This window comes from Euprymna scolopes, chromosome 1 (assembly GCF_053919585.1).
Source record: "Euprymna scolopes isolate OS-2025 chromosome 1, ASM5391958v1, whole genome shotgun sequence".
Classification (NCBI taxonomy): domain Eukaryota; kingdom Metazoa; phylum Mollusca; class Cephalopoda; order Sepiida; family Sepiolidae; genus Euprymna; species Euprymna scolopes.
In genome coordinates, this window is record NC_136482.1 from 33506615 (window position 1) to 33522202 (window position 15588).

General features: G+C 32.6%; 1 protein-coding gene across 1 annotated transcript in view; it reads right to left on the minus strand.

Annotated features, from left to right (window-relative positions):
- Positions 1-1252: 1252 nt before the first annotated feature.
- Positions 1253-15588, minus strand: part of LOC145292385 (two pore channel protein 1-like) — a 116051-nt gene continuing 101715 nt past the window's right edge. The window contains exons 22-26 of the mRNA XM_080138724.1: positions 13798-13866; positions 12059-12149; positions 5884-5996; positions 3614-3694; positions 1253-1476 (exon numbers count right to left, since the gene is read on the minus strand). Coding sequence (XP_079994850.1) covers positions 1384-1476; positions 3614-3694; positions 5884-5996; positions 12059-12149; positions 13798-13866 — 447 coding nt within the window. The 3' untranslated portion in view covers positions 1253-1383. The remainder of the gene's footprint in view (positions 1477-3613; positions 3695-5883; positions 5997-12058; positions 12150-13797; positions 13867-15588) is intronic.

The following is a 15588-nucleotide window of genomic DNA, read 5'->3' on the forward strand; positions in this document are numbered from 1 at the left end:
AAATGGAAATTAACGTATATGTGAAAATCACGATAATCAGTTGTCATAAAATGTAAGGCAGTTTGGTGCTCAAAGTTTATGACGCAAGCGAAGATTTGTTAAAAATCTTATAAAGACGATCCTAATTTTACATTGATTGAAAGAGAAAAATTTTAACTTTTAGTGCAAACAAAATATTTTATTTTTTATTTGAGACGTTCACCTCATTATCTTAATGGAATGTCACCTCTTTCCACAATTCAACAAATCTGCCAAGAATGACAACTCCATTCAACCAGTTCAAGAGTTTTAGTTTCAGTTATCTTTCTTGGCAACTTCTGTGCAAATCATGTCATTAAAAAAAATTGAATTTTGGTTCTTTTTTTTTTTTTTGGCAATTTGGATTATGAACTACAAAACCTGCTTTTGCACCAATATTTGTTACAAAATATCAGTGTATTTTCCTTGTAAATAATTCATTGCATAAACCATTTTCACAACTAATTTACATTTCATTCAATTCATTATTTTCAATCCTCTCATAATATTCTTCATCTTTCAAATAAAAATCTGTCTAATTAACAATTATCTTTGAGTGTCTTTAACTTTCATGTGATAAGTTAATAAATAGAATATTTAAAGAGAATAAAATATTTAAAGAAAATATGATTAATTGAATACACATTATTTAACTGATAACTGGAGAAATTGTGGTTTTATACTTTCTTGCAATAGTATTAGGTGTTACTTCAGTTTTCACTTATTTTCATGAAGAGGAAAACAAAAAGGTCACTGTAATCTGTCATAGTTATTAGAATACAGTTTCATATCTATATGAAAAAAAAAGGAAGCATTTAGTTTCTTCAGCCCTTATAAGACATTTTTCCTCTTTGCTTTAGTTGTAAAAAAAAAACAAAAAAAAACTAAATAAATAAACAAAAAGACAAACATGATAACATTGTGAAGCTGTCATGTCAGTTAATTTAAAAAAAAAAAAAAAAAAAAAAAAGCAAAGAATTAAGTTGTTTTTTATCATTTTGCTGTAGAAAAATAAATTATTTTTTTCCATGTCTCTTTTACCTGCATTTTGTTTTACATAAATAATTGATTGTGTAATATTTTAAAATAATAAAATACTTTTAAGACTGTAATGCTGGCCCAAAACACTTAATATTGTCTTCACTTAAAACAATTTAAAAGATATTAAATAAAAAAAATGCATTTAAATAATTAAATGAAAAAAATTCAAGAAAAAAAAAATTCAAACAACTAATAATGGCCGAATTTTTTACAGATTTTAAAGAAAAAAAAAGGAAACAATGAAATAAATAAGTTTGATAATCAAATCATGTTTTTCATTTAGAATTTGGTTTTCACAGTAAAATCCGCGATTGCACTCTTTAATCATGAAAACGTGTTGGGTCGTTGACGAATGCGAAGACTCTCCATACAGTTAATTGTTGCCAAACGTTCAATGCGTTCCTGTTCAATCCAATCCTGGTAAATAAAAAGTTTAATTATATAAAAGACATTTTCAGTTGAAACAATGACTGTTCTAAATAAGTTTGTAATAAACTAAATGGCAAACAGACATTCAAGCAGTCACCAAAAGGCAGCCATAGAAACCTGTCTACAACTAGTCAGGCAGTCAGTCCTGGGAATAGAAAAATAATATAGAGAAACAACAATGTAAGTCAGTCCTGACAATGTAAGGATAGGCCAAAGCCTTATTTAGAATCACCTTCTTCATCTATAATATAAAGCTGAACGTCTGTGTATGTGTCTGGTCACGAATAGGCTCCTATATGGTTGACTATTATAGAAAACTGATCACATACAATGATAGAAGATGTATCGAGACACAGGAATGGGTATGTTTGATCTGGCATAATGATGCTTCATTAAAATTGTGGGGTCTGCGTATGCACCTGGTCCGCAAATTATGGAAATAAAAAATTTAAAAAAAAACGTTTACAAGTGTTTTTGATATAGATGTACATAATACTTTTCTAATTATGTTTTAACTTAAATAGGGATGGTATAATAAAATTGTGGGGTCTTCGTCGCGGCTGGCCTCCATAGAATGGAAATAGGCGCAAACTTTAATAAAGACTTTTCATATCTATCTGCGTAAGTATACTTTGATAATTATGTTTCAGTTTGAAGAAATATGGTATAAAATTATGGGGTGTTCGTTCGCGCCTGACTTCCATAGAATATAAATATGTCACAAAGTTTAACAAGGTTTTTTAATATAGATTCACAGAATATTGTGATAAGTGTTTCAGTGTGAAAAGCTATGATATAATAAATTATGGGGTTTATCTATTTTATTTTTACTTTCATCATATTTTGCTTTGGTTTTGATACCCCCAAATTCAAAGCTATCTCTTTACAACCCTTCCTTTTCATAACCTATCATACTTTCATAAATCAGAGTCCATTTTATGTAGGCTTTTTTTTTTAACCCAGTCAACAACAGGTACTTTTGCTAGTATTATATAAAGTATTTTCAAAGTTATGCCACGGAAATATTTGTAATTCAAAAAATATTTGACCAGGTTGAAATTGTTGCATGGTGTTTACTACTATCAAGAGCATCTGATTTGGAAAAAGTCAGAAATTGAAATTCTATTAACATTGCAATCAGTTTCAAGGTTACGTTTAAAATTAATGTTATAAAATACAGAGTTAATTAACAATAAGGTTCGACTACAGCGAACAGAACTGATTGTCAAAAGTGTGGCTGTCACGTTTTCTGCAACAATAACTTTAGATCTGAATATACCAAAATTAAATCTGATCTAAGTTATACAATGACCAATATTTTTTGACAATTGATCAAGTGATGTATATGCTGAGCTGTCCATAAATAAGCAAATATATTGATAAACAAAACTTGACCCAAAAACATAACCACCTCAGCAGATGTAACCTGTGGGAATCAAACTCACTATCATATTCCGACATGAAACAAGATCTTTAAATACAAACAAAGCAATGGAACCACTCAGAGTTTTATGAAAATAAGCCGAGTAATATTTCTATTAACTCCTTTTTGTTCATCTGTGTCTATGCTAAGGTGGAATGTGAACTTAGACATCAGCTTTATGATTGGAGTGAAAAAAAAAAGAGAAGATTAAAAAAATTTTTTCGATTTAAAATTTATTTTTATTTCATTGCATACATACTGACAATATCACTTGACTTTTACTTATTTTACTTGTGTGCTCCAGTACTTTATGTTCATATGCTTTTTTTTTTTTCTTTTAAAAAATCAAACTCATATGGTTTTATTTTCCATTTACTACTGAAATAGTCTGCCATGAGGTCATTAGATTCCAGCTCTCTTCTTGATACATGCGAAAGAGTAGTACAAAATTAGTTGGACCACCTAAAAACATTTTTATTTGTTATTTTCCTGTTGACATTAACTTCCTCCTCCGCACACACAAAAAGGATGTTTTGTGTTTAATCTAGGGAGTGAGAAGGCAGTTTTTAATAGAGATCATTTTTAAAAGATAAAAGATTGTCGTCTTTTCAGCATATGCTCACCATTTCCGGAGATACCAGAAAAAACAAGACCAAATATGGAAACAGACACTGCACTTTGATCTGAGCTCTTGTTACTTACCTTTACTTCTTCTTTGTACATTTGTAAACTGAAATCTTCTCGGTTCTTTCGACGTTCTCCACGAAATACAACTTGGGAACTCTGTTGTAAGGAAAATAACACATTAAATTTTAATTTTGCAAAAGTTTATCATAAGGCTATAACTATATATATAACTATCACACTTACAGAGTTTATTTCCAAGAATTTCCTATCTGTAGAACTCATTGCTGTTGGATTGCTCTCCTGCAGACTATAACATGCTAATCTTCAAATTATGTTAAATACTTGTCATAAATAATCAATTTTTTTCATTCCATTCATCAGTTTCAATCATTTCATAATATTCTTCATAATTTAGCTAAATTATCACGATCATATTCAGTTTAACATTTGTTATACATGCTGGCAGGTGTTGGACAACTTTAAGAAATAAACTTTCAAAGTAATCTATCTTTCTATTTTTTTTTTTTTTTCCTCATCTTTTTATAGTTGGATTTATAAGATCAAAAAATTCACCCTTGAACGCCCTTTGGGGCCCGTGACATAGTGGATAGAGATGTTGAATCTCTACAGTTCCGGGTGAGAATTGTCTGAAGATAGCAGTTTCAATCCTACTCAAACCCGGCCAGAGGATTAATTGGTAAGACGACAACAACTATGGAAGGCAGTAATTACTGAAAATACAGTTGATGATTCGGCATTCCTATCTCATCATGGTTAACAACCTGACGAAGGCCAGAGGAATAGTTGGCTGAAATGTCGTGAAATAACAATTATAAAGATAAGGATAACAGTCCACATATAAAAATATACAAATTGCTCATCTCAAAAGCATTCTAATAAATAATATATAATCTATTTCTGCCCAAATCTTTATTCCTAACGCTCATTTTTATCACTTCCATGTTTTCCTTGACCTCTCATTATGAACTGAATCTGCTAGCTCAACTGTACATCCATGGACTCAAAAACGTTCTTACAATGTGACTATACCATACTCCCTATACTGTTCAAATTTAATATTTCTCGTTATCAAACCTAAGCCTGCTTCAAGACTCGCACTACATATCCATCTTATCATTTTCATTTTATTCCTCTTCACGCACATTCTCAATGCTCATTGGCCAAGAGATTCACTTCCATACATCGTTACAACTCTTTCTTTGGTCCACAGTGGTAAGTAATGTTGGTTAGTAATGGCAGAAGACCCCCTAAACTTACTTTATACACTCCTAAATCTTGTAATCACATGAGTACCTGCTTTACTCTGTGTTCCAATGGTAACTTTGGGACAAACCCAATATCTTTGCCGTTTAGATGTGCTTTGTCCACATCTGTCATCCATCTTTATTAGATTACACCTCTTGCACACAAACAGCTCATCATGTGAACCTGCTAGTAACTCCACTGCTTTCTTACAGACTAGCGAGGGGTACCCGGCGTTGCCCAGGTGTTTGTAGGTGTATGTGGAAACTCCAGGAGGGGGGATGGGGCAAAAAAAAAAAAAAGTTAGTATGAGGATCACACCCGAACCCTTGAAGCAAAGTTGTAAATTAAAGTGTGAAAGAAAAAAAACGTGGGATGTTAACCATTGCCCTACCGCGAGATGCTAACAGAAACACGTTTGAATTTATTTAATTACTTGGATTTGGCAGGTGCCCGTTTTAATGAGTTAATGAGGTCAATTTTGACTGCGGGATAGTATTCATTAACCGCGGAACGCTTTTTTTATTTTTATTTTCCCAAGATATTATAGGAAAAAGACTAACCCACATGCGGCGAGCGACAAATGTTGAATATTTATCTTCCCGAAATCGAGCAAATTAAATAGACAGGCGAGCTTCATTGTTAACTCTGAGATATTACGATTTATATGTGATATAAAAAGTTTTAAAAAGTTGTTAGGCGACCGACCGCTTCTCTGAAAAAAGCCTTTTGTAGACATACAGAAAAAGCGAACACACATACATTTTCGCTTTTATATATATATAGATAAAAAAAAAAAAAAATGAATTGTATACAATAATTTTTCCACTAACTGATGAAGAGAATTTTCCCCTATGTGAACACTTTCCAACACTACAGGCATTGGTCTTGATCATAATCAATCTTAGATTTTTACTTTCCATAGCAATAATAAGTAGTTCTCTCATAGTTTCACAGGCAAGTACTAAATCAGCATACAACATTCTTTATAGACAATTCATATGGAACTCCCTGGACAATGTTCCTAAGACACAAAAATCAAAAACCATAAAAAAAATTAATGAGCGAAAAATGTTTCTTACTTGAGAATTGACTGAATCAGGAATATAACGTCCAATAAGTGGTGCATCGTTATGTTCACACATCAACATTTCATCTTCTGTCAATTCTATATCAATCTGCTGCATTCCATGATCTGTAAAAGAAACAGGACAATTAAAAACAGGAATGATATATATATATATATATATATATATATATATATTATCGATATATATATATATTATCGATATATATATAAAAGGCAAAATGTGTGTTAGTGTGTGTGTGCATTTTTTGTGTATGTCCGGCAAAGGCTTTTGGAGGAGTGGCGGTCAGGGTGGTTACTCTTTCTTAGAACCTTTTATATGCTTCCTAGATTATAATATCTACGATTTACAAAAGGCTCTTTTTGCAGTATTTCTTAGTTTCCACGTGTTTATTTAGCTTTTCCGTATATAAGCGAATATGAACCCAAGCTAAATGAGCCTCCCTGGCACTCGTGCTCGGGACGTCCAAAAAGCAACAAGGTTTGATCAATGCGGCTAAAACTCGTCATATCAGACAACTGCTATTCGTTTGGACACTCCCCTTTTTATGGGGGAATTGGTTTTCCCCAACATCTTGGTGAGGAAACACAACATACGCAGAAACTGGTTTGCAGCCAAAGTTAAGTGCGTTTCATTCCCCTACTATGGTGTGACGTTTTACCTCATTAAATTCACGCACCTGTCACTAAACTTTTTAATCGTTTCACTTCTTAACCATTTAATTTCACCCATTCTCAGTTCTCTGCCCGCGTAGCATGGCAGTAAGTTATCAGCCTATTGACCTCAAGGGTTTGGGTTCGAGCCTATCTACCTACCAGAACTATTTTTTTTCTTTTACACCTCCAAACACCCGTGCAACGCTGGGTATCCTCGTTAGTCTCTCTATATATATACAGACACGTGCATTTTTGTATGTCCAAGAAAGGCTTTTTTCGCTGGGGTTCTCGGAGGGGTTACTATATTCTAGAACTGTTTATATACCTCCTAGATCATAATATGTACGATTTGCGAATGCGCGTCGCGTCCAGATATATTTATATTGACGTTTTACAAAATTCTTGCTATTTCAGCTAGCCTTCTGTGTGTTGGGCTTTTTGTATATAAGCGAAACTAATCTAAAGTGAAGACAGTTGTTCCCGGCCCTCATGCCGGGAACGTCCAGAAAGCAATCGGCTTTTGATCAATGCGGGGGAAACTTCTTATATCAGACAATTGCTCTTCAATTGGACACTCCCTCTTTTTATGGGGAGCTGGTCCCACTCCTCCCAACATCTGAGGGAAGCAAACGACCAAAGTTGGGGAACGAAAACCAAGAACACAGAGTTAACTGCGGGATTTCTATTTGATCTTAAATTCGCGCACATGTCAATTTGTGTAAACAAACCCCAAAAACTGCCTCGCAGTAAAAGTTAACTGTGCGATTTCTATGGCATGATATTTGACCTCATTTTTTAATCTTTAATTAACATGTCAGGTTTTTTTCACTTTTTTTCCATCTTCACCTTAAGGCTCCTGGTTCGATCCTACCTACCTACCAAAATTTTTTTTTTAACCCCCCCCCCCAACAAACACCGGGGCAATGCCGGGTACCCCCGCTAGTCATATATATATATATATATATATATATATATATAAAAGCGAAAATGTGTGTATGCCCGCAAAAGGCTTTTTTCACCGGGATTCTCGCAGAGGGGAGGAGGTTGCTATTTCTTATAACTTTTTATATAATGTCTAAATCATAATATATATGACTTAAGAATGGCCATTGGCCAAAAACATTAATTCCGTCACCCTCAACTGGTTGTTTTCTACAGGGAGGGTTCGCTTTTTTCGCCGATTTTTTCGAAAGTCATCGTCTTTTTGATTATCTAGCCTTAATTTGAACCTATGTCACTTCCGGTTTGACAATGGGCACAGTAGCTAACGAGTCACGTTTTTTTTTTTTTCACTTTCTTTTTCTTCTTCGCTCAACACACCTACAAACACCCAGGCAATGCCAGGCACCCAGACTAGTTTATATATATATATATAAAAGTGAAAATGTATGTATGTGTGCGTGTTTGTATGTCCGCCAAAAATCTTTGGCAGACAGAACAAAATTTCACAAGTAAGGAAGACGAAGAGAGAGAGAGAGAGAGAGAGAGAAAGAGAGAAAGAGGGGGAGGGAGAGAGACACACACAAACACAGAGAGAGAGAGAAAAAGAGAGAGATGAATGAAGTAGGTGTATATGTACTAGCAGAACAGCCGGCGTTGCCCGGGCTTGTATGACATAGGTGGATATGTACTAGCAGAATATCCAGCGTCACCTACTTCATTCAATCCTGGGCTATGCCTGGTATTTTGCTAGTACATATATCCCCATATGTAATCCAACCCCAGGCAATGCTGGGTATTTGGCTAGTACATATATCAACTAACTTTTCCCAATCCCAGGCGACACCGAGTGTTCTGCTAGGAAAAATTCCATGAATTTTATCCAATCCCGGTCGATGCCGGGTAATCTGCTAGTGTATATGTCATGCTAGTCCTATGTAATACAATCCCGAGCGACGCTGGGTATTCTGCTAGTACATATACACCAATTTTATCCAATTCTGGGCTACGCCAGGTATTCTGCTAGGACATAAATCCAGCTATGTAATACAATCCCAGGCGATGCCGGGTATTAGGCTAGTACATATATCAACCAATCTTATCTGATCCAAGGCAAAGCTGGGTATTTTGCTAGGAAACATTCAATGCATTTCCACCTACGATTTCCAACTCCTCTCATCTCGAGCGCGTGGTTCAGTGGGGGAATATGTGGCTGGTTACCTTTAATGCATCCAAAACCAAACTCCTATCTTTACATCATCAACGCTCTGATCCCCATCTGGCATCAATTGTGATGGATGGCTTTCATCTGGGTGAGGCCCCATGTTTTGACAAGCTTCTAGGTTTGACCTTTACTCCTGATCTGAAATGGAACACGTACATCAAGTCTGTTGCCAAGGTCGCTGGAAAGATAGTGGGATCCTTCTACCGCTCCAGAAGATATCTCACTACTGATACAATTCGCTATCTATATAAAAGCCAAGTACGGCCAAGGATGGAATACTGTTGCCATATCTGGGCAGCAGCTGCTAAAAACAGCCTATCCTGCCTTGACAGAGTACAAAATAGACTTTGTGGCTTAGTGGGGGGTGCCCTTTTCTCTACCCTGCAACCTCTCTCCCACAGAAGAGACTTTGCGAGCCTATCCTTGTTTTATCGTTATTTCCATGGCAGGTGCTCATCTGAACTCCAATCTCTGGTCCCCCCTCGCCAATCTTTCACGAAAAACACCCATCTAGCTGAATCCACTGTGAAAAATTTCCCCCACTCTATATCTGTGCCTAAATCAAAACACGGATTCCATGAACAAAGCTTCTTTCTTAGAACTGCACGCCTGTGGAACTGTTCCGTCTGCCTGCTTCCCACCGGACTACAAGACCCATTTCTTGACACCCATTTCAATATCAATTCTTTTTTGGTCTGATGAAGTGTTTTTCCTAAATTACAACTCCACTGAAACACGTATGCAGAAATGAAACCAATAATGTTTGTATAATAAAAAGACATATACATATATATATATATATATATATACACATATATATATATATATATATATATATATATATATATATATATATTACAATTTACTGGAATCCTGGAAAAATCATGGATTACAATAGAAAAATGTGAGCATGAAAAGTAATATGGTTAAACTTAAACAGGGAAAAGAAAAGGACAAGATATTCTAGTAAAAAATATAATAAATTTATAACTTAAAATATTGCAGCATTAAAAATTGATTATATAATGTTAATTGAATTTTAAAAAAAAAATTCTTAATGCTGCAATATTTTCAGATATAAATTTATATTTTTTTACTAGAATATCTGGCCCTTTTCTTTTTCAGTTTTAACAACTAGTCCTTTACTTTTCCATATTTAAGTTTAACCATATTACTTTTCATGCACACATTTTTCAATTGTAATCCCTGATTTTCCAGGATTCCAGTAAATTCTCTTGTTCTTTCTTTAAATTCAGTCTTATTTTTGCCCCCCTAAACATAACATACGTAAAACAATGTACGGCATTCGTCTGCTTTCATACTGTTTCACTTGTTACTTCTTTTCGTGAGAGTGGTGAATTGGTAACAACAGCAGTCGCTGAAACGACATGGTTGCTATAGAAACCAGTCATAAAAAACGTTGCTTACCTCCTTATGAATTTTTATGATTTTGAATACCACTAAATTCATCATAACTTTTGTTTTACTGAACGAAAATTGAAAATCTTTTTTTTTTCACAATATAGCAGAGAAGGTAATCTATAAACTGTAATAATTGTTTGAAATTTGTTTGAAAAATGAGTGAGTAGTGAAGCTTTAATGCAGTACTAAATGATTAAAACTGCCACTTAACCATATATTCAAACACACTAGTGTGTATATATATATATATATATATATATATATATATATATACACACACACACACACACTAGTTGTATCAAACCAGCATTGTCTGATCTACTAAGTTCAAATTCCTTTTGTAAATATTTCTCATGTCTTGTTCTTCAGCATCTATGCAAACCTGGTTTTGCTTTAAGGAAACAAGATATAAATACATGGAAAAAATAAATAAATAATGAAAAAAATAAAAAGAAACAATAATTCTTACTAAAAGAATAAAAGTTATTAATATCAGCTAAAGACATTATCAAACTGAAAAAAATAAAGGAAACAAAATTTAAATAAATAAAAAGTCATCATAGTTTCAATGAAAAAAAGATTTTACAAAAGAAATATAATGAAACAACTATTAATAAGAGATTTTTTATTTTGATGAATTTTTTTCTGATACAGCTCTTTTTTTTTTTCATACCAAAACAAGGCACAGTGCAACTTGGACATAAGGGGCTATTATTTTGGACCAAATCTACAGAGATACATACACACTACACTTGAACTTCTGCAAGTCAGTACAGCCAGGGAAGCAGGAACCTGGGAGAGAATTGCAAAGTGTAGAACTTTGAAGCAAGAAACTATTCGAGTAGAAGGCTTTCTGGCACCTAGGGATCTCTACAGTGTAGATTTTGCTGCTTGTCAGGTTAGTCAGGAGTATTTATGTCAAGGGAGGGGGAGGGGTGTACAAGTGCTTTGAGTTCAGAGCACATTCCATTAAAATACTTGTAAAACAGACACAGTGTTGGGACATAGGTTGATGCTTGGCTGATAGTACACGGCCTGTTAGGTCATATGCTTTCTTTTTTAGACCTTGTTAAGAGCAAGAAACTAGTGACAGATGTACCAGTCCATATTTCGCAACAATACTTCATGCATGGGCGAATGGTGGATTTGTAAAGGTGCAGGATAGTCTCACATGTTAGTAATGAAGCAAATCAACTAGGCTAATTTTTATAGAGTTATTTTGAAAAAGCGTACGTACTGCAATTTAACTTTTGGTCTATATGCCTTCTTCTTTAACAAGATTCAGTAATTCTTTCAGGAGACTTCAACATGTGTACTTACTTGATGAAATTTATGATCGCGTTAATCAATTTTCTAACTTATTGAACTTTATCTTATATTCAATTTGCAATTGACGATTGTTGTTTGCTACAATTTGATTGGCTAAGTGATTTGACATCTTCTGGCAGTTTACATACACTACCAGAAGATGCCGTCGGTTTCATCACAAGTCATAAACTGCACCAGTATGCATATTATAAAACTGTTGGATTGGGTTAAGTATTACAAATAATATGGTACAACAATAACAAATGAAAATTGGCTTGTCAGAAGTAAAGTTTCATTTGTCAGTTTAAATGCTACAGAGATCCAACTTTTACAATAGAGCCAAATTATTTTATATTTAATACACTATACTGGAATGAGTAAAATTAATTCCACAAGCAGAATACTTTTGTGCCACTTCTATGTCTCCTTACAAAGATTAAAATTAAGATATAATGTTGCTTATGTCTTAAATAATTATTCCAATTTTGATTTATCATACAATTGGATTCTAAGATGTTTTAAAGAGAAATTGAAATTCAAGGAAATTTGCATAATTGTCGTCTAATTATTCTGGATCAAGTTCAATGCAAATCTAAAACAATTGAATTTTCAAACCTACCATCGATATTTTCTAAATTCATTGCCCGTCGGTACTGAATACGGAAGATGAAGGCATCAAGTACAAAAGCCACAACAATGTTCATCACCACCTGAAAATATAAAAAAACTTTCAGCATTGCTTTAGTTTTTATTCAGAAGAAACAAAAAAATTTTCAGAATTTATTTTATGTAAATTGTTCTGAACAAGACATGAAGCAACTTGATGTAAAGAGCTTGAAAAAAAAAAAAAAAAAAAAAAAATTACTTCAAGGTCAAAAATTTGTCAATGATAGGTGGTAGATGTAACAGATTTTGACCCAGAAAACAGCAATTCTTCCCTTTTGTCAGAAACATAGCTTATGGATTACAAATTTTCTCCAATATTCAATGGAATAAATAATTGAACTTCTATTTTATTTGTTTGCTTATTTATTTCTTTTTTCCTTTCGATAGAATTGTGTCTTAACACATATGTTAGACGTAACTGTTAAACTTTAAATTTGAAACATGAAAAGCTATCCATTAACCGAAATAGAAACCACTATGTTATTAAATGTCCATTTTTTATTGATTTGACAGTTCGTTTATTTGCAATTCAGATAATATAGCTTCAAATTAGTGAAGGGAAGCCGGTATGCATAAAAAACTGCAGAGGCTGGCCCTGAAACAGTGTGTATTCTCTTCTGACGACCTGACTAAGTACTCTTGTACTACATGCGCAAGTATACATTTATATACATTAAAGCAGGTTAATTTGTTTTTACCCATCTGACGATAGCTCAAATGGTAACAACTGATGGCACCAAAGTCATTTTTTTTATACTTTTGAAATCACTCCAATATATTGGGTACAATATAATAATCAATGTGAAATCTGTACAAATTAAAATACTATATTAAAGCGTATTTTACAACCAGGTCACACAGAGGGAGAGCATTACTATATATTAGGTACAATATAATATTTAATAGAGAATTGGCTCTATAATAATGATACAAAATTTGTAAGAATTATAGCATATTTTATGAATAAGCAGCCTACTAGTGTACTCCAACTTAAAAGAAAATTTAAAGAAATTGAATACTGGGTTAGAATGAGAATAAGTAAATTAGAAACAAAAGGTGAAAACTCCATGTGAAAATCAGAGTGGTTACATGCTATTTGGGTTGGGTAGAATTTAACTCTTGCAAATAAGTTTAATTACATAAAGGCTTAATTGCAACTGAGAATGGATGGAGTAAGTTCAGGGCACTTCTACCATTATTAGCCAGCCGCTTATCATATCACTGTCGACCAAAGAAAAAGTCTATTAGGCATGTACATACACTGTAATGATGCATGGAAGTAAAACCTGCTGTGAGGATCGAAGAGATGTGTTGCATGGAGAGAAATTATATAAGAATGATATGATGGATGTCTTAAAGACAGAGTAAAATCTGATGACCTCAAAGAAACATTAAATCTGGATTCTACAGGGACATGTATACAGAAACTTAGACTTCAATGGTACGTCCACGTTAAAAGAATGGATGATAGTTCTCGGGTCAAAAGAACAATCAAGGTAGCCGGTTGAGTTCAGAAGTGTGGAAGAAAGTGATAAAAATGGACCTGGAAGAAAGAAGGATAAATAAAGACTAGGCCAGAGATAGGTTACTTAAGAAGTTACTTTTTTTAAAGCTGTCCAAAGCATGTCACCATGTGAAACATACTTAACAAATGATGATTAGAAATATGAAATCCCTTTTTTCAGAACTTACCATAGATACAATGTAGAACATCATGAAATATGCTCGAACCCACTCACTTGCATGTATCGCGTAACCTTCCTGTAAAAAGAATAGAAAAAAATGTATACATCAGGGTTTTGATATTTATACTGTATGTTACGTAGTTAGACTAGCCAATCAATTTATCAGTTTTTATTTTAGGTTTGAGCTTCAACAAAAATCTTGGACAAAATAATTAAAACCCCAAATTATCATCCATCAAAGGTAGTAACATGCAACTTAGTTAACACAAGTTATTCCATTTATATCACAAATCAATTTAATGTTTAGAGTCTAAGTAAAATAAACACATAAAAAATGTTAAATATATTTAAACAGAAATACGTAATAGTAATATATTAATAAAAAAGTAATTAAACATAATTTAATAAACAAATACAAAATATCAACTAATATTTGCAACAATAAGTAAATGATAATTATTTTCTATGAAAATACTATAAAAAGGGTATTCCATAATCTTTTCTCCAACTTCCAGGCAAGAACACATCCTAGATCGAGTGGTCCTTTCTTTTTGAAACTAAACTAGACTTCTGGAAACTTGAATAAAATCATCTATACCAACCCAATTCAATACATTATGTTGATTTAATAATTGAAAATTATTGAATTCTCCAATGTTGTCACTGTTGCTGCATATCCACTGGTGTTTTCAACCAAATTGCATTGCCACTGTCCTCAAAACATTCAACTTCTCACAACAATGCTTCAAGCAAACTAAAACATCCTTCTAAAAAGTGTTTAATTTTTACGCATCCTCTAAATGAATAAATGCAGAAGTTTTGTTTTTTTTTACATTTGTTCATTTATATCAAAACACCTTAGGCTTATTTAGTTCAGTGATACAAAATACTTTCAAGCACATGATATCTATGGATCAGAAACTTACAGTCAAGACTATTTCATTTGCGTATTTATTTTATAAACAGTTTCTAATAAATTAATATTCTGTACGATTCAGTTATAATTTGATTATCCTATTTTCTTATATGCCATAATTTTTTTCATATATTATTAGCAGTAATAATATATTTAGTGATTTCATGAAAAATTTTTAAATTCCAAATGATAATTTTAGTTTTATTTTGATAAAAGAACGTTCCCTCTCTTCTTTCTAAATTACAAAATAAAAAATGAGCTCATATTTTTATATCTCCATATCTATTTTTCATAATTTTTAACCTTTAATAAGAAAGGTGAAAAACAAAGTAACCATTTCAAAGTATGCAGCAATATATAATCATTTTATTTAACCAATCAGCATTCCACCTTTGCTTTTATTCATTTCAGTTTTTATGGGGAATTAGTTTTCATTTAAGTTATAAAAAAAAAAAAAAAAAAGAAAATCAAATCCGTAGATTGAATAATCAAAAACAAATAAAATAAGACAATAATCTGTTGTCTTATCTTAATAAAATTTGACTATGTTCATACAAAATAAAGTTCCTCAACATTGAATATATCAAATAACACCGTGACATTTTTTTCTTGTTTTCTCTGAATTACCAAAATGTGAAATGAAAATAGTTTCTTTGCTTTTCTAGAAAAATTTTCTCAACAAAAATAGATAAATAATTGCTGCCTAGAAAGAGGGTATTATTTGCTAGTTGAAATAAATATAAATTTTCTTATTACAAAAATAAAAAAAACTGTATTAGGTATTAGTTGAAAACATGCACAAAAAAAAAAAAAAAAAAAAATCAAAAAGTCAACTCTTGAATTCTATTAACAATTCTCCAAAACATGACACCAACTTTCAAA